General features: G+C 44.2%; 3 protein-coding genes across 4 annotated transcripts; 2 read left to right on the top strand and 1 right to left on the bottom strand.

The window, feature by feature from the left end:
* The first annotated feature begins 284 nt into the window (after positions 1-284).
* On the top strand, positions 285-18,824 carry LOC121192381 (serine/threonine-protein phosphatase 6 regulatory ankyrin repeat subunit A). 2 transcript variants are annotated; one of them, XM_041054059.1, is made up of 29 exons: positions 285-442; positions 8,014-8,097; positions 8,974-9,052; positions 10,319-10,389; positions 10,946-11,146; positions 11,221-11,308; positions 11,414-11,556; positions 11,711-11,818; positions 11,903-12,007; positions 12,539-12,617; positions 12,785-12,899; positions 13,105-13,187; positions 13,269-13,332; positions 13,519-13,587; positions 13,725-13,865; positions 13,986-14,097; positions 14,264-14,290; positions 14,637-14,711; positions 14,850-15,051; positions 15,148-15,235; positions 15,387-15,504; positions 15,605-15,824; positions 15,954-16,041; positions 16,125-16,208; positions 16,298-16,446; positions 16,536-16,618; positions 17,091-17,173; positions 17,264-17,355; positions 17,463-18,824. In XM_041054059.1, the coding sequence occupies exons 1-29, from the start codon at positions 416-418 to the stop codon at positions 17,759-17,761; spliced, it is 3,177 nt and encodes a 1,058-aa protein (XP_040909993.1). In that variant the 5' UTR covers positions 285-415; the 3' UTR covers positions 17,762-18,824. The 2 variants fall into 2 exon arrangements, with proteins under 2 accessions (XP_040909993.1, XP_040909992.1); XM_041054058.1 differs by lacking the exon at positions 285-442 and adding an exon at positions 5,174-5,895.
* Positions 18,825-18,979: 155 nt separating this feature from the next.
* btd (biotinidase) lies at positions 18,980-22,279 on the bottom strand. The gene is made up of 6 exons (XM_041054060.1): positions 21,787-22,279; positions 21,259-21,408; positions 20,955-21,106; positions 20,682-20,859; positions 19,539-20,138; positions 18,980-19,458 (listed from the first exon to the last, which is right to left on the bottom strand). Exons 1-6 carry the CDS (start codon positions 22,003-22,005, stop codon positions 19,186-19,188), a joined length of 1,572 nt encoding a protein of 523 aa, XP_040909994.1. The 5' UTR covers positions 22,006-22,279; the 3' UTR covers positions 18,980-19,185.
* Positions 22,280-22,370: 91 nt separating this feature from the next.
* On the top strand, positions 22,371-23,593 carry dmac1 (distal membrane arm assembly component 1). Its single transcript, XM_041054065.1, has 2 exons — positions 22,371-22,782; positions 22,870-23,593. The coding sequence occupies exons 1-2, from the start codon at positions 22,572-22,574 to the stop codon at positions 22,938-22,940; spliced, it is 282 nt and encodes a 93-aa protein (XP_040909999.1). The 5' UTR covers positions 22,371-22,571; the 3' UTR covers positions 22,941-23,593.
* Positions 23,594-23,967: the final 374 nt, after the last annotated feature.

Below are 23,967 nucleotides of genomic sequence, written 5' to 3'. Positions count from 1 at the left end.
GAATAAAATTCTGCTGGAATTTCTGTAAAGCTGGACAAACTTATGTTAAGTCCATACAAGAGTATTACGGGTCTAATGGTTAAATGTCAATGAAAATATTGGGAATTTGTGGACTTAACTCAACTGCAATAATTATTGCAGTTGAATGGACTGTCCCTCCCGCGCGTCAGCTGGGGATTATGCTGAGTGCAGTTTGTTGAGTCCTGTGTGCTTTTTTGTCTCAACTTTCCCGTTTTGACATTTCTGTCCCATGATGCGGTGAGTGTGTCCATGGCAGGAAGGAAGGAAGAAGACGGGGGAAGCAGCGCCGTTTGACTCCACTCTGGAGAGTCTGTCCTCATTGAGTTCACCCCCGGGTTAATTTACAGTAGCTCCCGGGCCAGTTACTGTCTCCTTTTGGTTATAAACGGGGAACATGGCTGTTTTGAAGATACAAGACCAGGTAACCTTGTCTACGTAGCTAGCTAACATTTATTTTCACTTCTCGTCAATATTTGACTCCAGTTTGCTGGAGTATTTATAGTCAACACCATGTCACATTAACCGGTCATTTCAGCGGTAGCTTAACTTTACTAACATTAAACAGCCAAGTTTATTTGGTACCTTAAACTAGTCTGGTAACTAAATGAAAATGTAAAGGTCCCGTTGCTAAGCTAATGGTGCTTAGGTTTGCTGTCGCTCTTGCTGTTAAGTCTACTGACATCTGACGTGTTAGCTAACTAGCTAACTGTAACCAGTAAACAGAAAACCAGTTAACGTAAGGACCGTGGTAACGTCACGTCACCCGTTGCCGTACGTTAACTTAGTTCCGAAACAACGGGCAGTTTCGTGTCAGATCAGCGCTAAAACGGTCGTTTGTCGGTTTTCTTCTGTGTGTTTTTTCCCGATCGTTTCCGTTTGTTTCTGTTTCTGGTGGTGATGGACTGGTGAACACAGCTGGATAGCTACGAGGGAAACAGGGCGGCTAACTCCCCTTGTTCTGCCAGTGTTAGTTAGAAACGTGAACGCATGTAGTACCACTCTCCATTGTGAGGACATTAGCGTAAAGTTAGTACAGCGTATTATCTTGAATCGGATTTCGTATTGACGAATTAACTGACTGCAGGCCGATGATTTTCTACCCTAGGAGCCTGCTTTGTCAGCTGTCTAGCTCAGCCCCCGGCACAGTCTCTCCGGGGCAGCTGTGGACAGTCACCTGTTGCCGCAGATAAGAAAGGCTGTCAGACTAAAATAGCAGGTGGTGTTGGCTCCGAAGTCTCCAGCTGAGTTCATGAATCAGACACTATCCACAGGCTCAAACCAGCTCTTGTGAACACTCTTTGGAGCTAAAAGCAGTGATACCCAGGGCATTGTAGTGGACATTAGACTCATAGGCACACATATGACCCGCTTTGTTAAGTGTAGCTAATCACATCGGGGTGAGTTTGTGTGTTGCATGCAAAGAAAATAAACACAATAGTTAAATCCTAACAGTTTGTTTATGTGTTTACAATATGTGTTTCAATCCACAGAAAATCTTTGAAATTATGAATCATTAAACCATCAAATAAAAATACTAAATATTCATTGGATTCAGCTTTTAAACATCTTTTTCCTTCTCTCTGATTTTTGATTAATTGAATAATTATAAGTTCATAATCAAAAGAATTCTAAGTTGTACAAGTGGGAGTAATTATGGTTGGCAAGTGCTTAGAAATCCTATTATACTTTGGTTCAGAAGTGGCCTAAATGCTTATAATAAGATAATATTTTGTAACTGGTGTTTGGTCAAACTTCAATCAAAGTGGGTCAATGATTGTGCGGCTCTGTGGCCTGTCCTGGACTGACCAGTCTTCCGGGCAGGCAACAGGCATGCAACAAACGGAAGAGTGTGTGATTAGATCCCCCCTCTCTATTCTCCATTGTTCTCTGTCGTGCTTGCTGACAGAGAAATGGACAAAGGGACAAAAATAGTCACACTGGCTGGAGACAGGAGTGAGTGTCACTTTAGGCAAAGGGTCCTGTTTGTCCTCTAGATGGTGCACTAATTCTTAGGAGGATACCACAGTGTCCTAATCAGGTTAGGTCAGGCCTGAGGAGAGAGATGGAAAAGGCATTTAAGAGAACACACACAATGAAAACAGAAGGCCAGGCTTACAAGAGAGAGTGTTGCAGTCTTGTGTGTTTACTTCCCCAGGAGCTTTTCAGATGTGTCCACGATGCATACGTCAGCATTTTGCTGTTAATGGATGCTTTCCAAAGAACTTTTAAGCATCATGTAACATCTTGTTTGCGTTAGTGCTCAAGTGAAGTGGTCCCTATACGTCCCAATTTTTTACTGTCTGGCTTATCCATAAAATGAATCATCATGACTGTGGCTTCACTAGTAGACAGACTCAGTAGCTCAGGCCATCATCAGGATACATAACACATGGTCATCAGAGATCTCTAAAATTGATTTAAAATATTAATTAAAGGTAATAACAAATGCCATTCTGTGGCTAAGCAAATAGACAACAATATAATGAATACATTGTTTGGATATGACTGATCCATTTATTGTTCACCCATCCTCAGTTCAAGCATTTAATGGATGGCATGTTGTGGTGGTCAGACTGTACATACCATACCTGTAATGTCATGACAGAAAAGCTTTACTACAGATCACCCTCTCTGATCTTTAAAAGCTTTGAAATCTCTGGATGTCAGCATCTTCATTGCTGCTGTCTCTGCGAGTATGCATCCCCGGACACGCACACACCCGCACATGCTGGCCTTTGTGTGTCTGGACTGGGATTACATTACACAGAGTGCATCCCTGTCGCAGGGTCAAAGCAGAGGTCAGCACAAGCCTGCATAGTTTAGCTCACACATGCACGCTGTCACGTTGGATCTCTCACTCACGAGATGAAGCTCGCAGGTTGCTCTGTTTCTTGATTGTGCGTATTTGTGATAATATTGTTCCTGCGTCCTCTTGTTGATGTGGTGAGATCGGGTTCGCCTTCTGCTAGCTTTTCCAAGGGTCCCATTGTTATGGGAGCACCAGCTCAGCATGAATGCGGCAGGCGTTTGATCTCTGCCTGCCTCATGAAAACATGTCCAACACATTACAGATTTGATTTTTCAGGGGTTTTTTTTCCCGTAAATTCAGTGAATAAATAAATGTGAATTTCCTCATGCACTGTGGCCTGACTCCCTTGATATAAATGAGTCAACTTGACTGGAAGTATTTTCAACTTGGCATTGTGTACCTTAGGTCGAGTGTTAGCACCAACTCACAAAACCCCTGCATCTTGACGGTGTAAATTGGAGCCATGTCCTTACAGATGTAAGCTGCAATGGCAGCCGCTATCTCCTTCCACCTTCGTGATTTCATGCCATATGTTGTGCCGCGAGCAAAAGCCTCTTGCAACATCTGAGTCTGGGATTTGTTTTGAGCACTCGACTGTACTTCTGTGGCTCTCTTCTGTTGACTTTCTCCATACTGTTTGACGTGATTCCTCTGCAGGTTTTGAAAGAAGTTAGTGGTGTTTGGCTCTGTTGTGGGAACTGGTCTGTGGCATGATTTGCAAAGCAGAGTTTTCTGGTCCATGTCAGACTTTTCATAACCAACCACGTCTGTGCGACACAAGTAGCCCCTCTTTTAGGCACAAGTGCTCAGAAAGGAGGAGGACTCAGACCGGCCTCCTGTGTCACGTTCACTCTCCTGTTTGTTTGTGCTGCCTTCATGCAGATTTCCAGCATGCATTTATGCTGTGTGGGAGATTGTAATGTGTTGTCCAAATGATTAAAAATATGGCTGCAAAGAGTGTGATTTGTGGCACAGCGAAATAAACAGTATAGCATAATATGAAAAGATAGATATTTTTATATCTTTGTTATATTCGTGCATTTAATGCAACTCTGTAATGTCAGTTCGATCGCTGTAGGAACAGAAAGATTGTAGCTGTGTTTCCTTTTAAGTTCATAAATGGTAAGTCCATTAGACTCAAAATTTAGGCCTGCAGAAAGCCTCCATCCAAATGAATCTCTCTCTCTCATTCGCCCTCCTTCGCTCCGTCCCTCCCTCTGAGTTAATGGGGTTGTGCGGCTTGGCAAGATTGCTCTTTTTAGGATCTGTGTTGAATATGAAGGAGACCGAGACACACACACACAGACATGCACATACAGACTGGTCTTGTTAGCTACCCTCACATTCTCTGGCAAAGCCAGTTTGTTCCAGTTTTATAATGAGGAGATGGGGAGTTTTGAAGCTATGCCACCGATACACCAAAGGGGATAGTAGAACGCACACGCAGATCTGGTATCCATTTTCTTTTATTCTCTCACATTCAGAAGGAAAGGCCACTTCTGTTTTAGTCCCAACTTTATGAAGATGCAGACCACTAAAAGCTTATTCTCAAAACAACACAACATTGTAGTGCATGTGGTTTTGTTTGTACCGTTCTGTGTGGGTTACAGTTTTTTAGATTGTTTCAGTCTTGGTCATTCAATAGCATATAAGGAGAGCTTCAAAGCCTTGACCTTTTCCCATCATTAATTTAATGTTCGGTAGCAAAGAGCAGAGCTTTGTTAAGAGGATTAGCACTGAATCCATAAAACAAGGATCAGAAAATCACGATGCAGTCGTAAATATGCAGACATACAGAAAGTGCTGAATCTGTCAACATACCAAATGCTTTGGTTGCTGAATATAGCAGAGTTTTCAATAAAGGATCAATAGCGCTGCGCTTCATTCTCTACTATAAAACCGCCATTCCACTGTCACTTTTGTTGTTACACTTAAAACTGTGATAGCACACCGCTCTCTCTTCTCTTCCACCCATGAACTCTGGGGGACTCATGGATTAGTACTATCCACAAAGGGGCTTGAAAACAATTAGGCATTAAAATAGTGTCTTAACTATCCTTTGGTCTGGCATTTCCTTTTAATGTTATTCCCTTATTGTATTTAACTGTCCTCTCTCTATTTCTGTTTCTTTTATTCAGTGATCATGTTTTGTGGTCGACTTTCTCTATCCAGTTGACAACTATTGCTGTCCTGTGCCCCCTCTTTGTCCTTCACTCAGTTCATCTTCAGGTTTCTTTGTGTGTTGTAGGGCTCTAGGTACCTGCCTACAATTACACCTCCCCTTCCCTCTCTCTCTCTCTCTCTCTCTCTCTCTCTCTCCCTCTACCTCTCTCACCCCTCCCCCTCCTCTCCCTCTCCTTTTGAAAGAGCTGGCTTCAGCAGTCTGCCTGAAAGGAGCGATGCATACCCACACATACATTGGGTGCTACGGCCCCCATCCTCGCTAATCACAGGGTCTTTGTGTGTGTGTGTGTGTGTGTATGTGTGTGTTCCTGGCTGCAGCGCAGCAGTGAGGATATGTAGCTTCCTGTGTGCTGCTAGGAAGCCCAAGCTCATTCTGCCGCATGCCGCTTACCGCCACCATTATGCAGAGGAATTCCCTGCTGTCTCCGCTACTGCTGCTCACAGAGAGTGCGAGTGTGGGTTAGAGAGAGGAGAGAGGAGGAGAGCAGACATGCAGCAAAGCAACACTGACAGATAGAGGACAGAGCTGAATTTCACTTTGGATTTTACATGAAGATGTACAGTGTTTGTTTCCGAGGAAATTACTCTGTTTTTGGGATTTATTGCTGACCTTTGTGCTCCTGAATTGTGCACGTATGTAAGAGGGAACACAGTGTATTTATGTGTGTGTGTGTGTGTGTGAGTGTGTGAGTGATTGTGTTGGTGTGCGTGAGTGTTTGTTCCTGATGCGGTCAGAGCGCGCTAGCCGTGTATGTATCGTGGTGCTGGAGGAGGTGGAGGAGGATGAGTCCTCTTCTTCACCCCCACCTCCTCGGCCCAAATCATCCCCAGACCGCAGATCCCATCATGCCTCTCGAAGGTCTGCTACTCAGGATGACAAGGTGAGATGGGCTCTTCTGTTTGGTTCTCTGTTGAATTAGAGTTTGCTGAATCTTTGTTTTCAGCTGAGGTTTTGCCACGTTCAAGGTCTCTGTATAATTTTTGTGTAAATGACAGCATTCAGTGGGATTTCAAACAGGCCGCTTCACTTCTGATAGCTACTCTGAAGTTTAAGGATGTGCTGAAGTACATAGTCACACGTCCCATTGCATGAAAATACAATGCACTACCAACACATGTCATCCAGTGCTAAATATAGCACCAATATAATCACCAATATAGCTGTGCCACATGAGACGACTGCTGGTTTGTATAGATTATCAGCAAAGCCTAGGCCTTTGTAGTTTCCAGTGTTGGCTGAATAAAGGGCAAGCCTAGCATTTGAAACATGGTAATAACTCTTTTCATTCTACGAAGGCTGCTCTTTGAAGTGTACATTGAGAGGAAGGAACACTAGAGAGGATGTGCCGGCTCTGATGACAGGGTTTGCTCTCTTTGTCCGTGTCTGCTTTCTCCGATCTTTGACATAGTTTCACTGCTCATCAGTGTAATGGGCATGAGACAGATGCCGACATGCCTGACAGCCCCACTTATTTTTAGTTGGGACGAAATGAGAGAGGGATGGGGAACAGAGAGAGGCTGGGAGTATCTGGCAGGTTCACATCATAGTGCTTATATAGTACTGAATGGCATAACTTCAATCTCACTTTACCTTGCTGGGAAACAGGGAAGGGTGCATATGAGAAAAAAGTTTATCAATGAGACAGACACAGTATTTCAATGGACTTCATACACTTGGTATGTTGCAAAATAGGGAAAGGCAGTTAGGACACCCCCCAAATCTGCATCATCGTATCAGTGTTCTTATGTTCGTTTAGTTTGTCAATTTCATTAATGTTGCAGCACACACCAGAAGGCACTACTTACAGTAAATTGTGTATGATCAACATCCCCATTTAAAAACCTTAGACTAAAACATATTGAAACAACAAAACAGCTAGCTATAATTATCAGGTAGTGGAGTAGAGAGAGTAGTGTCATTATAAACAGGATAAAATCACTCAGTGACCAAAACTTGTAAACATAATGTACTACCAAATATCAGCTGTGTAACAAAATGTTTATGTATTATGTGTCCTTTAAGATGATGTGAGAAAAAAATACAAAATGCAGGCAAAAATGTTGCTCAGTTGTAGACGAGTTAGTTTCTCTTTGGTTTGTAGAATCAAGGTCTTGTTATCCAAGATAAAATTAAAGCCACAGAGACAATAAATAATCCATGAGTATAAAAGCATCATGAGAGAACTGCATTTTGAACCCAGTATCCAGAATTGATTTGTGAGCTTAATATAGGGTTACTTCCCTTAACCTTTAATTTGAATGGACTCATGCTGTTGCCTATGCACCAGTACCTCTTGAAGGTTTATGCTGACCGCTGAGCAACACTTTTTACAAATCCTACTCAGTATCAGGCGGCACCATGTGCTCATGCCAACTGTTTACATTAACACACACACATTTGTGTAGATTCAACTAAAGTCAGACGTGGTACAAGAGGTGTGCCCAGGGTGTTTTGCACCTGTCATTCCTTTGCAGCTTTCCTCTTCTGTGGAAATTTGACTTCTCAGGAACATAAATACCTTGTGTAACTTGTTTGAATTGCCCTAATAACTAGTTGTAGAGAAGAGGAAATGCTGTGGTATTTTTGCGTAGCCTGTCATTTTTTTTCCCACATTCTAGTCGTCTTTTACATTTGCTGTTTACATTCTTATCAAGTGGCCTCGCACCACGTGGCAAAAGAGCACAGCTTCAGCCCTGCTCAGACAGACTCAGACGTTTATGTAACGGCGTGTGCATGCATGCGTGTGTTTATGTGCCGGATGCTGCAGCTGCTACTGTCATAAACAAATGTGTGATATACAGCCATTTGTGACCTATGGCTCTCTCCCAGCTTGGGATTATAGCATCGGTGTGTGAGACTCTCCCATTTGTAACTCTCATAACTCTCACTGATAACACAGTTGTCAACTTAGAAAATTACTGCCTTGCAAATCAGGGATGTAGTAGTGTGCATCAGCAATTTCTCGTCTTTTTCTTTTTTTTTCTTTTCATCTCTGTAGCCGTCTCTGTTAAAAGCTATCTTCAACGTGGACCCAGATGAAGTTCGCTCCCTCATATTCAAGAAAGAGGATGTCAACATTCAGGTAAGTCACGCTGTTCTTGCCATTTCCCCAGATTTTAATCCAATAGATAGTTTTTGTTCTGATTGCACGCCTGTGTGTTTGGCTGCATCGACACACACACGCATGCACGCGCACACACACACACACGCGCACACACACACACACACACACACCATGACGTACAAACAACACCAAGGGGAGCAGCAGTCAGCCAGCAGGCTACAATTGATCTGGGTGGTTATCGATCGATTGACTGACTGAGAGTGCCTTCTGGCAGCTTCTTACCTTTCCCATTTTATATAGCTGTCAACCAGGGCAGAACGCATGAACTGTTCCTAACACTCTATCTCTCCAGTGGTTTAAGGACATAACCTTCACCTGATATCACTCTCTTTTTTTTTTCTCCCATCACTTTATCTCTCTGTCTCCAGAGTCTTTTTGAATATATTTCCTCAGTTTACATACCATTGTTCTCTGTTCCTCGTTTTTTTGTCTCTGTGCTTCTGTCCTTCTGTGGCTCTATAATGCTGGGGTCATCACACTGAGTCTTCCTGGAGTCAGCAACACTGGCCCAGGCCTATTGCAAGTCACGTGACATTTGTTTATAGCCCCACTCTGCTGATTGCTCTCTACTGCACTGGGAGAGAGAGGTGGGGGGTGCAGTATCAGGGAGTGATGGAGCAAAGTAAAGAATACAAGTGAACTGATGATGTACATTTCCCCCCTTGTGGCTCTAGTCTCAAGTTTCTTGTGGTCTGCAATAGTGTGAGGTCTATGGATTTTGTTTGGGGCATGTGATGTATGCTTTCACCCATTCATGACGTGTGCGTGTGTGTGTGTATGAAAAACAGAAAAGACGCCCTAGTTTAATTTGTGTTTTCTTTGGTTTCCTGTCAGGACAATGAGAAGCGGACGCCTCTGCATGCTGCAGCCTACCTGGGAGACGCTGAGATCATTGAGCTGCTCATCCTCTCAGGTAAACACAACAGCCCAACTTTGCTAGCTACAATATATCAATCTGCTGTGCCCTCCTTTCGATTTCATTTCCAACTAATATCCGTCCACCTCCACTGGAAAGCTTACTCATCTATCCACACACTGCCTGTCAGCAACCACATTATGTGTTCCATCTGTGCCTCCATATTACCTCTCCTACATTTGTTTATGTTTTATTAATTCTTTTGTGCATTTAAGCATTTGTTAATTACCATACTCATACTACAGTGTTGTGTTTACAGGTCATTTATTATATGCTTGAGTTTTAAAATCTTTTTATCTTCATCGGTGAGATTATCTTGAAATAATTTCATTTGTCGCCAGTGCAGAGCAGCTTGTTCCAATAAATACTCTGAATTATTTGAGCTTGGAACTAAAGTAATGAGTTTTTCACCTCATTTAAAGATGCTGTCAGCTGTGTCAGAACAGAAATCTTGAAAGGAGAAACCAAATTGTAAATGTGATAATTATCCATTTTTTAAAGTCTCAGTGCCAAAGCAGGTTTAATAGATTTCATCAGTGTCATGTTACCTTTCATTTTACTTACTTGTTTCCTATCAGTTTACCTTATCCTCTGTCTATCCAACTTTATGCTTTTCCTTAACTTCTCAAAGCCACTGCCTCATCTCTCTCATCCTCACATGTTGTTCCCTCATCAGTTTCCATGTCCGTGTGTCTGCTCTCTGCTCTCTTGGTCACTGGTGACATTTCTTGTGATTTATCAATCATTTGATAGGGTCTGTGCCGGCTTGGCTTTCTGTGAAGTCAGCTGAGCAGGTCAGGAAGTGGGGCCAACTCTGTCGTAACATATGGGTAGAGTGGAAAGGCTGTGTATTTGTGTGTCCGGTGTTTCTCAATATTGTGAAGAGCTAGCAACAGGTGCAGCTTCAGGGCTATTTTAACCCCCAAGCTGTGCCAGTGAGGATCATGGGAGTTTTATATCTTCTTGCCACTATTGGCTCACAAGACTCTCTTCCCATAAGTCACATATAAATCTTTTAGTTGGCTGTTTTTACTCTTTACTCTCATTTAGGTGTCTTGGGCCTTCAGTGTGTCTTTTAATAATAAGACATTTTTCTAGGTTTTCAGCATGTTTGTCTTTGCTGTATCTGCTACTGTTGGCATTTGTCTGACATCTCTCCCTCCCTCCCTCCTTCTCTCTCTCTGTGTCTCTCTCTCTCTCTCTCTCTCTCTCTCTCTATCTCTCTCTCTCACACACACACACACTCTCCTCCTTTCATCCAAGGAGCCCGAGTTAATGCCAAAGATAACAAGTGGTTGACTCCTCTTCACCGAGCTGTCGCCTCTTGTAGTGAGGTAACACATTACACAAACACACACACACACACACACACTAATGTGACTAGTGTGACATCTTCTCTGTCACCAGTAATGAAACGCAGTCTGACAATTAATTATTTCTGCTTTTCATACATCTGCTTTTCATATCCCTGTTTAAGATTCAGCCCCTCTAAGGGGACTTTCCCAATGATATTAGAACTGGAAGCACTTGTACCAGGAGAAAAATACTGCTGATGTGATAAATTTTACAGAATTAAACAATCTGGCCTTAAAGGGTCAACTTGACGTAACCAGTATGTTGGTGTTTGATAAGCCTTCAAAATGTCTTTACTTATTGTTCCTGTTCCTGAGCAACATGCCCACACTAACGCAGCCCCTAGCGGTGTTCCTCCTCAGTGCCATTGTCGGCATGAAAGCCCCCCTAAGAATAGCAAGGACTTTTATAACCTCCCACACACAGCCACCTGCACACACTGGCCTGCACTTTTTTTTAGCATGCTGAGAGAAAATATTCCATCAGGAAACAGGCTCTCTGTTGGCACAGTCTGACCCACGAACCCTCTCCGTCCAGGATGCAGTGGCAGTGTTGCTGAAGCACAGTGCAGATGTCAATGCTCGGGACAAGAACTGGCAGACGCCGCTCCATGTAGCAGCTAGCAACAAGGCAGTACGCTGTGCAGAGGCTTTGGTCCCGCTGCTAAGCAACGTCAATGTGTCTGACCGGGCGGGACGCACTGCCCTGCACCACGCTGCCTTCAGTGGACATGTAGAGGTTGGTTTTGTTTTTCTCTTATACACACAGACAAGCATACATCGGCACCTATTTAATTTGCTTTTGTGTGTCAGATGGTGAAGTTGCTGCTCTCCAGAGGAGCCAACATTAACGCATTTGACAAAAAGGACAGGAGAGCCATCCACTGGGCGGCCTACATGGGTATTATGTGTTTCTAGTTGTCAGTTCGAAAAAATGGAACAGGGTGGAATGGCCTGGAGTTTCTCGACCAAGCTCACTTATCTTACTCTCTTTCCTCTGTTTCAGGTCACCTTGAGGTGGTGAAGTTATTGGTGGCCAGTGGAGCTGAGGTGGACTGCAAGGACAAGAAGGCCTACACCCCGCTCCATGCAGCCGCCTCCAGTGGCATGAGCAGCACAGTGCACTACCTGCTGAGCCTGGGTGTCCATGTCAGTACACATGCGCTGTAGCAAAGTTCTTAATATGAATATAATGTGCCCAGATCCCTGAACCTTGCTAAATCTTTAACTGTACATACATAAGCGGTTTGAAATACACCATGAAAAAAACAAAAACACAAATACAAATTCTCTCTTTGCGTAGGTGAACGAGGCGAACGCCTATGGCAACACCCCACTCCATTTGGCCTGTTACAACGGACAGGATGTGGTGGTCAGTGAGCTCATCGAGGCAGGGTCCAGTGTCAACCAGGTGTGTATGCGTCTCTCTGTGTGAGATAGTACATTCATGGTCACTGTGTGTGTTTTTAATTGTGAAATTTATACCTTGCTTCAGGTGAATGAGAGAGGGTTTTCCGCTCTCCACTTTGCCTCCTCCTCACGCCAGGGGGCGCTATGCCAGGAGCAGCTGTTAGCCCACGGAGCTCACATCAACATGCGGGTGTGTTCATACGCAGATGCACTTTCACACAAACACTGAAACGTACACATTTAGCTGAGAACTAGTGTTAACTTTATATGGATACAGCAGAAGTGAGTGTTTTAACATAATGAAAAAGAGCCTCTGTCCTCAGCTTTTACCAGTGTGTACGCTGCTCAGCATCTAGTAGAAAGCTGAAATGACAGTGTTGTGAACACTTTGGTAGCAGTGATGGAAACTGATATTAGGTTCCCACAGCCTCAAGATGTAAGGCCATATGGAAGATGGAGGGGGGAGAGGGTGGCTCCCCGAGGCTGCAAGCTGCTCAGGGAATATGTGTGTGGGTGGGTGTCTGTGTGTGTGTGTGTGTGGTCCACAAGGGGTTTAAGATGGCTTGTGTTCATTCAAAGCTTTATAACAGTACAGTATTAGACTCACAGTTGAGTTAGCTGCCCATGCTGGCACTCTACTGCAACACATATATATAAGTTTTATTCAGAAAATCACAATCATCCTCTTGGTGTGTCCTTGTCTCTCCCTCCATCTGTCCAGAGTAAGGATGGGAAGACTCCCCTCCACATGGCAGCTACCCATGGAAGGTTCTCCTGCTCTCAGGCCCTCATTCAAAATGGTGAGAGAGTCCCTACGGTGTGCGGTCTGCTTCATGCCTGAATTAAAACTGTAAACGTGGTACTGCATGTTGCACAGTACGCAAAAATGATCTGGATTCATTTCTTTTCTGTCTTGTGTTGCTTAATGTAAATATACACGTATACCTTTTTATTTATGTGTGTGTAGGAGCTGAGATTGATTGTGAGGACAAGAGCCGAAACACCGCCCTTCACATCGCTGCCCGCTATGGCCACGAGCTCATCATCACAGCACTCATCAAACACGGGGCCAGCGCCGCCAAGTTAGTAACAATTGACATTCAACCATCTGCCGACCTTCACTCTGAATTTAATCGATAAAAAAGGAACAATTTGATGACTGGAGATGGTTAAACATTTTTTCAGCCTCTTTGTTTTCTTTCCGTCTTCAAAAATGCACCCACGCTCTCACACCTTTCCCCTTCATGTCCTGTAACGACTTGTCTTCTATGCCTTTTATCTCTTCAGAAGAGGCATTCACGGGATGTTCCCTCTACACCTGGCAGCTCTCAGCGGCTTCTCAGATTGCTGCAGGAAGCTGCTGTCCTCAGGTACATTCATGCTGACACCATTCTTGCGGATGGAATCACCTACTTTCCATCCAAATTGATGCTGATTGCATATTTGCGCAGGGTTTGACATAGACACCCCTGACGACTTTGGAAGGACCTGTCTACATGCTGCTGCAGCTGGAGGGTGAGTCATCACTCTTGCTTACTGACTTACCTTTCTTTAATTTCTGGTCCTCTATCTGTTTTTCCGTTTCCTTATTAAACAGTATTTACAAACATAAATCTCGTACTCCCATTCTATCTGAGCACTTGATTACAACAGATTGGCAAGTGAACAAAACATCACTGTTAAACCTGTCTCTCTGTCCAGGAACCTGGAGTGTCTGAACCTGCTCTTAAACATAGGAGCAGATTTTAACAGGAAAGACAACTTTGGAAGGTGAGCCAGGCGTGTACTTTTATTCAGTAGGAATGGAAATAAAATTAGGGCTGAATACAAAAAACCACTTTGGCAAGCAGTGGGAGAGCATGAAGTCCTCCCTGGCATAAATAACACTGATTCTCTCACCATCCCAGGACTCCATTACACTATGCATCAGCTAACTGTAACTACCAGTGTGTGTTTGCCTTGGTGGGCTCCGGGGCAAGCATTAATGAGCTGGACCAGAGAGGCTGCAGCCCCCTGCACTACGCTGCTGCTGCTGACACTGATGGAAAGTAAGTCCTACTCTGTGTATAACTGATGTAATTTATAGCTGAGCACCAAAGAGTCCTCACTGTCAGACAAAGGCTTTTGTTTAAAAAAAAAAAAAAATCTCTCTCTTTTGTGTTTGTCAGGTGTGTGGAGTACCTGTTGAGGAACGACGCTGATCCAGCAGTGAGAGACAAACAGGGTTACAGCGCAGTGCATTATGCCTCAGCCTATGGACGCACACTCTGCCTGGAATTGGTGTGTACAGCTGCCACACTGAGGGAAAATATGTTGCATGTCCTACACAGGGTCAGAAAACCTGAACAGTTATGCAGATTAAATCTTCATATGTTAAACTAGTGGGAAAACTCTGAGAAATACACTTGTCACACTATCCTAAACAATCATTTTCTGTTTCTTTTAGATGGCAAGTGAGACGCCTCTCGATGTGGTAAGAAATCTCACTCACTCATTCTTTGTAAGTAGCTCCCTCTGTTGGAGAAAGCTCCACTTCACTGTGAAACCTCCGCTGTCTTGTTATTGTTTGGATAATAAATGGCAGGTCCAGGTTATATGCATTTCAGAAAAGAAATACTTGTTTAACCTTAAACTCTTTGTGGTACACACATTTGCAAAGTCTCCTGTGCGGCTGCATCCTACTGTCTCTCGGTAAATTTGGAGCACACAGAGCAGCCTGACCATGGCTTCATTTCGGAGCCGCAGTAATGAGGCACTGAGCTACCATATGTGCACGCCTGAATCTGTAATGAGTAATATGTGAACCATCTCTATTTCAGTTAATGGAAACATCAGGAACAGACATCCTGAGTGACTCAGAGAGCCAGGCCCCTGTCAGTCCACTGCATCTGGCGGTTAGTTCAAAGATTTTTCATTGTTTCTCTCTCACACCCAGGATTTCACCGTCTCTGCCTTGTCTACCTTTGACAAGTTACAATAGCGTTGCTTTTAAATAAAAAGCATGTTGCTGTGCGTGTCTGTCATTCATCCAGGCTTACCATGGACACTGTGGAGCATTAGAGGTCCTCTTGTCATCCCTGCTGGATGTGGACGTTCGCAGCCCAGAGGGCCGGACCCCCCTCAGCCTGGCTTGTTCCAGGGGTTATCAAGAGTGTGTCTCCTTGCTGCTGCACCACGGCGCCTCACCCATGACCCATGACTACACACACAAAAAGACAGCCATACACGCTGCAGGTATACATATTAGCAGTAAAATGGAAAAAATGTTGTTGCTTTAAAACAATAAGTTATGCCCCAGCATGTGTGCATGTGTGTGTCTGTCTGCCGTAGCTATGAATGGCCACCCAGAGTGCCTGCGCCTGCTCATGAGCAACAACGACCAACGCATAAATGTGGACGTACAAGACACCAGTGGACAGTGAGTGTGTATGTGTGTGCATAGACAGAAAGGCTTAGGTTTGAGACTTTAAGTTTACTATGCTACTAGTTTGTGTGAGTAGACTATTTTAACTAGTTTCACCTGAACACTAAAATAACAGGTTTTTGTCATATTTCCACACCATTTTCAGGACTCCTCTGATGTTGGCAGTGCTGAACGGACACACCGACTGTGTGTACTCTCTGCTCAGTCAAGGAGCCAGTGTAGAGAATCAGGACCGCTGGGGGAGGACGGCACTACACCGAGGGGTGAGACAGTCACACACACCTACTAACGTTACAACTTAGAATATATATTCATTTATATTTTAATTTCTAATTTTTTCCCCTTTTATTAATTTTCACACAGGCAGTGACAGGCCAGGAGGAGTGTGTGGAGGCCCTCCTCCAGCGAGGGGCCAGTGTGTGTGTGAGGGACATCCGGGGCCGCTCCCCTCTTCACCTGGCGTCCGCTTGTGGCCGTGTGGGTGCCCTGGGTGCTCTACTGCAGGCCACCAGTGCCTCACACACTGACACACACCTCACTGACAACCAGGGCTACACACCACTGCACTGGGCCTGCTACAACGGTACTGGGACATAGCATGGAGCACTGGAGAGACACAGTTAACAACTGTGTCCTGTATGAGGCCACAGCAAAGCAGCATTTACACCTGCTTTTCCTTTTTGACTTCTGTCAACTTTCTCTGTCTCTCTAGGTTATGATGCATGTGTGGAGGTGTTGTTAGACCAGGAAGTGATCAGGAAGACTAAGGGCAACTCATTCAGTCCACTGCACTGTGCCGTGTAAGACAGTGTCTGCACACTCCGTTTTAATGTAGATGGACACTGGTGTAAGCGTATGTGACAGTGTGTGTTGTGCGTTTCAGTATGAGCGACAACGACGGAGTGGCTGAGATGTTAATTGACTCCCTGGGTACAAGTATCGTCAACACCACCGACTCTAAGGGCAGGTAAGAGGTGCAAATTACATCATATTTCTATAAACAACGTGAGCACAAGCTCTGTTAGCGTAACGTTACTTGCGTTTGTGTCAATGCAGGACCCCCCTTCACGCTGCAGCTTTTACCGACCACGTGGAGTGCATTTCCCTCCTTCTGAGCCACGGAGCTCAGGCGAACGTAGTCGACACGAAAGACCGCAGGACACCGCTGATGATGGCAGCTCTAAACGGACAGACCAATGCCGTGGGTCAGTACGCTTACTGACACACAGGTATCACTGCTGGCGTTTGATTTCTAAACCTCTGACATGTAATCATCTCCATGCATGTGTTCCAGAGGTGTTGGTGAGCAGCGCTAAAGCAGACTTGACGCTGCAGGATACAGACAGGAACACAGCATTACATCTGGCTTGCAGCAAGGTAACAACCACCCACAGGGGCAGGAAGTGTTTTTTTAATGAACTGGTCATGGAGAATTATGGATTAGGGATGGGGCTGATCCGATCCGGTATCGGTCTCGGGTTCAGATACCAACATAATTCAACCTGCCGAGATTTCCGATCCCTGAACCATGTCTGTGCTTTAATGTTGTCTGCTGAAATGACTCCACAAGTGATTCCCTGCCGGCTGCTCTGCTAACTGGCTTACAAAATGTGGAATGGATTTCCTGAACGGAGGCGTGTCTCAATGTGACGCTGAGAAATGAGACACGCCGCCATTCAGGATTTGGAGGGGGGTAGTCTAAAAGAAGGTTACCCTTTATGGGGATCTCTTGAATTTAAGAAATATTGACTGTAACAGGGTGAAAGCGGTGACTTGGTGATTGGACAACAATAGGATAATCTAGGATTATACTTTTTTTTCTCTGTTGATCACTGTCTGTTCCTCTCAGGGTCATGAGACGAGTGCCTTGTTGATCCTGGAGAAGATCAACAACAGGAACCTCATCAACTGCACCAATGCTGCTCTCCAGACGTATGTAGTACTCCCAGGGTGCAGCAGGAAAACCCACTAAATTCACTCTGGATCTGTTTTAACAGTGCATCTCACTGTACCCTCCCGCAGGCCCCTGCATGTAGCAGCCAGAAAGGGTTTGACGGTGGTGGTCCAGGAGCTGCTGGGGAAAGGAGCCAGTGTGTTAGCAGTGGACGAGAACGGTCAGCGGCCATGTCACTGATTTAGCACACACACTCACTTTGCACACATGCAGATCTAGAGGGAAATGATACGTTTTTCTTTTCTTCTTTGCTCTTCTTGTTCCTAGGTTACACTCCAGCTTTGGCGTGCGCTCCCAACCGTGATGTAGCGGACTGCCTGGCCCTCATCCTCAACTCCATGATGCCCACCTCCCCCATGGTCACCATAGCAGCTTTACCTGCGCTTTCCCTCACTCAGACAGTCATCAACCACCACCCCACCACCAACCACATATCCAAAGGTGTGGCCTTTGACACTCCACCCCCTCTGAGGCCTGACCATGCCTCCTACTGCAGGCCGGAGCGCCCGCTGTCCTCTGTCTCTGTGGACGATGAACTGAACGACTCCGATTCAGAGACGTACTGAGGACTAATCGGACAGAGCCCCACAATTCTCGTAGGCTTGTCAGCCACTCAGGAGCCTTAATAGTTCACTGACAAGGAACAACAAAAGAGGGAAGAGGGAGAAAATAAAGCCAGATTATTTTTAGATGAGCCTCTTCAAATTAAATAATAATTGTTGTAAACCAGATGTTTGTCACCTCAAGGTGTATACCCATGGGGTGGAAAATAAAGTACTAAAATATAGAATAAGGTGAATACACACTATATTTCTGTCAGACAGCATCACTGTATGGTCAGTAACATGGCCAGTGTCTTTTTAAATTTAAAGTAGTTTAATTTTTCTTTTTAAATGCAGCTCCTTCTCTTTGCTGATACCCTGGAGTGGTTTTAAGCCTTTTCATAGTTTTTCCCTCAACTAGTACTAGAAGAAAAGCTCAGAGGCACGATTGTCTAAGAAAAAAAAAAACAAAGAAAAAAAACAGAGGGACAGTCTTATGGGACCAGGGGATTGATAAGCTGTTTTTCCTTCTGTACTTTTAAGTTTTAATTCAGAGTTTTTCTTCAAGCTGTTGGGGCAGACGCTGATGGCTCTCACTGCTGATGCTGCGTCATTAATTTTGAACCACTTTATGATTCCTAGGAGAGGAAGTCACGATTGAATCCTATGAATTTATTCAGAGCGGAGGCTGAATCCTTGGGAGCCAATTCTGACAGCAGGTGGATGTAAGACCCATTTACTGTATGATTGGTTCGGGAGTCAGCTGACTGACGGTGCAAATAAGCATCCCAAGGAACTTTTAACTTGCAATGCTGTAAACTACTTAATGTCTGTGTACTGTACCGGAGACAGGAGAAAGTGACACTGTGCATATGTGTAAGAGAGACTGTGTGTATGTTTGTGTGTGTGTGTGTGTGTGTGTGTGTGTGTGTGTGTGTGTGTGTGAGAGTGAGTGAGTGAGTGAGACAGAAAAATAAATAAATATTGCCTTTTTAGGAACAAGCAACTTTCAGGCAGAGAATGAATACTACTTGGTGCAATGTTTGTAAAGATAAAGTAATGAATGAATAAAGATTTTTGTTTTTGATTTAATGCAGTTTGCGTATGACAGAGTACAAATGCATAACAGCTGAGTTGTCATAGTTAACTTTTTAAAATCAGTTTTGAAATGTATTTAATATTTTGTCCTGACGCACACATCTCTTCCAAAGCAATTCATTCTAGGGCTGCAACTAACTTTTCATTATCGTTACTGTTTTCTCTTTAAAATGGTAGGAAAGTGAGAAATTGTCCAACCAACAGTCTAAAACTAAAAGATATCCAGTTTACAATTACATATGACAAAGACAAGCATCAAATCTTCACATTGGAGAGGCCAAGACCTGCAAATTTTTGGCATTTTTGCAGATTAATTTTTTTGTCAATCGACTAATCGTTGTAGGTCCAGTTCATTCATTGTCCAGGTGGTACATTCGTTCATACAGACAGGCAGTGACGAGGCCACCACTCGTGTTTGAATGTTCCATGGTCACTCTACCATCCGCGGTCTTCTCCAGATGCTCTGGCTGCTCCAGGACCAGATGGCTCGCCAGAATTGATGGGTACACGTATCTGGTCCCAAACTTCCCCTCCAACAAGAAGTTCATTTTAGTCTCAGCCTCTTCCACTTCCTGTCCACAGGAAGTGGCCTGAAGCCCTGCACAGCGGACTAATGCACACACCTGTAGACAGAGATGGGATAAATGTGACAAGTGTCTCATTAACATGTTTTAAATATTCAAGGTTTCTTCTCTTGTCGTACCTGCAGGGCGTAGCGTCCGTTCACCGTGTGAGTTCCAGCAAATGCTCCCAGCGCATAGAGCTCTTTACTGTTACCCTGTGGCAACTGCCGGTACTGCAGGCGACAGCAGAAAGTGCCATCACACACACTAAGTTCACCCTGTGTGTCGTTCAGGAGGACAAATGTAAATGGGTCGTACATCATGGATGAGATGAAGGTGACGGAGGAGGGAGAGACTGAAGAGGCAGCTTCAGGATGAGAAGAATCAAAACAACTCTCTTGGTGACAGTATCCAGAGTCTGTATCCATAGATGATGGGGACTCCGCCCTAACTAGCCCCTCCTCTATTGCCACACTCTGCCCCACCCATTGAGGGTCTAATACCGGCACCCTGGCCACAAGCAACTTGCCCTCCTCTGGATCGCCTTTGTGGGCGTGGTGGTAGGTGGCAGAAAAAGGGGTGTAGATACCACTCCCTGTCATGATCAGTCTGTCATAGCGAATGTTGGCTGCTAACAGGGTTACATTAGCGCCGAGGCTGAACGCCCGCTGGAACTGGATCGTGTCCAGCAGGGGAAGCTGGTTCATCCAGGCTGTGGGGAAGATCAGCTGACGCACCCCCTAAAAGAGGTACAAAAAAAAAAGAGATGTTAAGAGGAGATGAAGACCGAATGCAGCAAACTAGACAATTTTTTGTGGCCATTCGGGGTGGTGAAAAAAATCGATTATTGATTAAGCGCGATTATATTATGGACGATTATGAGTCGATTATTAAATTTCCAAAGATTTAGTTGTTTTTTTTGTTTTTTTTTGTAATACACTGCAGTGACTCTCCAGTTACTGGCTGTTATACATGATTTAACCGCAAGGCGGAGCTGTTGACTAACAATCATAACAAAACACCCTGTAATAGAGCCAGCGAGCGAGCTTACTATGCTAGCGAGGCGAGAAGCGTGTGAAATGGACGAAGAAAAACTATTAACCCGGCAACCAACCAATCCATTCAGCTCGATCTGAGCTAAAAGCGTTTTTGGGTTACTGTTGAATGGAGATGGAAACTCAATAATTGATTGGTAATTGAATAGAGACCTCAATAATCGTAATCAAATCAGGAAATTGGACCGATAACCACCCCTAGTGGCCATGTGTGTATATTTTTTCTACCCTTTCCACCAGGGTAACTGTGGGCTCATGGAAGAGGATGTCAAAGCAGGTGAGGAGGCCAAACCTCCCAGCAAAAGGTGTATCGAATGTTATGATCTCAGGCTGTGGTGGTGTGTCAAAGGCCTCCTCAAAGTACAGGTTCTGCTTATGGTAGCGCGCCACCAACTGGCCATTAGACCTGTATGAAAGACAATACTGTGAATAGTTCTCATAGACTAAGAAACTATGTATTTGTGGTCATCAGCTTACTTCTATTTTAAGGTTACAGTGCACCTGAAAACTACATTGGTGTTGAACTGCCAGTGTCCATCAGAGGGACAGGAGGAGGAAGGGCTGGTCTTCAGGGGACAAGGCTGTAGGTCAGCCATGTTGGCCACCAGATAGAGGTTGTGACGACGTGCCATACAGCTCAACTTCTGGAGAACCTATGAAGCAACCATAGTCAAGTAAGTCAAGCTAGGCTGCTCTGGGCAGCCTAGTGGTGTTTCCAGGTCAGGGCAGTCCCCACGACAACACAGTATTATGTGTGAATGCTTGTTCAATGACAACATCAACTCTTAACAGTATGATTGTGCACCTCAGTATTGTTGTATCTGCCTGGCTCTGTGCAGGGATTCCAGTTCTCCTGCTCGGGGTCAGGAATGGTTTCTAGGTAGCCAGAGATGGATGATCGGCTGAAGTTGAAACCCTGAAGACCATCTTCCGGAAACACCAGGATCTGTGCACCCTAACCGAGGGAGGATCAGGGCAGAGCGTAGAGATGAGACAGGAGATTTCATCAGTCTGTATAGGTTATGATCCAAGTGTGTGTGTGTGTGTGTGTGTGTGTGTGTGTGTGTGTGTGTGTATATATATATATATATATATATATATATATATATATATATATATATATATATATATATATATATATATATATACACATACATACATACATACATACATACATATACATATATACACACATATATATGAGGAAACCTGGCAGAATGTGCTACCTTATTTTTGGATTACCTATCTGACAGAACAGGATTAACAGATTTATTGAAATAATATTATTTCTTTGACTGAATTCATACATTTACAACACTCTCTCTGTGTATACCTGCTGGGCGGCCCGGGCAGCCTGCTCCTCGTAGATATCCAGGTTTTTCTGCATGTGTTGCAGGGCAGCAGGGCGGGATAGGGGGACATGAGGCTCCGGGTTCAGGACTACGTGGTGCTCGTAAACAGCAGCAACATACGAGGTGTCCGTAACGGCTTCGGTTTGACCAACGACCGATGTTAAAGAAAAAATGACCAAAGCGGAAACTAACAAAAACATAGTTTCTTCCCTGAGAATTGTGAGTGGTGTAACACAGACTGACTAGTTGCACCACAGGTCCCGAGAGATCAGAAGTCCAGGTGAACCGAGCTGACTCAGCTGAGTGATTTTCTGGTTTAACGGTGATAAGAAGCCGGCATTGCGAAACAGTGTTGTGTTTAATGTATAAATGTTGATCCACGTGCTCGTAGCTTTTACGGCAATTAGCATGTCGTACCTTATGCCTTGAACTGCGCTGTAAACAGCTTCCACAATATTATAGCGGCAACGGGCCATCCAGACGTAAACAAAACTTTTATTTTGAAAATAAGTGTCAGGAAATATTAGGCGCACAACCCGGAACCACATTGTAAAGTTGACCTTTCCTCACATCCAGCATGAGAAGGACTTGTGATACACGTTAGTAGGAAATTTATCCTTCACGTGGACCAATTGTTTGAACATTTAAGGACAGTTCCAAACAGAAAAAAGACAGTTTTTCCCTGATTGTCTGTCCGCGCATTTTGACGTCTCCGTACGTTTTTAACCCGTGGGTGTATTAGCATTAGCACCCAACCTGCAATACAATGTCAACCGCACCAGAGGCACTAACAGGAGGAGCAGGTGCCCCCGAGTCTAAACCCAGCCAGACGTTTAAGAACTGCTGGAGCTGTCGGATCATCTCCGGCGGTGGTTTGATCCTGTCTGGAGTTTATGTTTTCATGGCAGCCCGGAAAGTGATGCGACGAGGCGGACCTACCTCCATGGGCACAGTGGCACAGATCACATTTGCTGCAAGTGAGTTATGGGCTACAAATACTTATTTTGTTTTTGTTTTGTTTTGTTTGTTTGTTGTAAATAAACACACACCTGTGTATCTCTCAGGCCTGGCTGCGTGGGGGATCGTTGTCATCGCTGACCCAGTAGGAAAAGCACAGAAGAAGACGACGACGTGAGGACTATTCAGAAACGCAGAATGCGTAAATAAATGTGTTAAAGGACACGGACTGATGGGACGGCCATTCAAGTGACGCTAATGACACCAATCAAAAGACAGGGGTCCCGAAAATCTGCAGATTTTGCTTGTGTTGGTCTCATGCACAAACATGAGTATTGATTTTTGTTGATATTGTGTAACTGCGTCCTACGGCGTTGGAAGCTATTGAGTGCTTAGATAATGAGATCATATATTTGACTAAAGTGCTATTTGAAATGTCTTCATTAAGATGTTATACACATTACAACTGAAGGTATGGTGGCTATGCATTTCAATTTATATCAACAATGATTCATCATGAATACAATAATAGCCTTCATAATAGTATCAACAATAACACAAATACTATCAGAACCCTAGCACTGGAACAACTAAGTGAATACAGCAATCCTTAATGTTAATACTTAGACCAGTGCTTTTCCAACTATTATATGTCAAAGTGTTAAAAAACATTTTGTGTTTATTCATGTGCACTTTTAGCCTGCTGATCGATGACTCAGGACTGAATGAAATAAAATACATATATACCACTGCAGCTTAATTTTTTTACTGGTATAATTAGTGCTTTTACAGTTTTAAACAAATGTATTTTAGATGCTTGATGAATATTCATCACTGCACATGGCAGCCATACATAAGCTGGTCACTGTAGTGGAAGGCAAAAACAAAACGTGCTATCTGAACATCTATGACTGATATGTTTTCTCTTGTTTTTGCTCCATACAGCCGTATCTGTTCTACTGATACAGAGAAAGAACAAGTGAAAGTGTCACTGTAGATACTGTAACAGGAAATGTGTAGATCAGGGGTGTCCAAACTGTTCCACAAAGGGCCGTTGTGGCTGCAGGTTTTTGTTCCAACCAATGAAGAGCACACAGTTTGACCAATCAACTGTCTGAAGACTGAGATCAGTTGATTAAATGAGTCAAGTCTGGTGTGCTGCTGCTTGGTTGGAACAAAAACCTGCAGCCACACCGGCCCTTTGT

The sequence above is a fragment of the Toxotes jaculatrix genome, chromosome 13 (genome assembly GCF_017976425.1).
Source record: "Toxotes jaculatrix isolate fToxJac2 chromosome 13, fToxJac2.pri, whole genome shotgun sequence".
Classification (NCBI taxonomy): domain Eukaryota; kingdom Metazoa; phylum Chordata; class Actinopteri; family Toxotidae; genus Toxotes; species Toxotes jaculatrix.
This window is presented reverse-complemented; position numbering and strand designations above follow the sequence as displayed.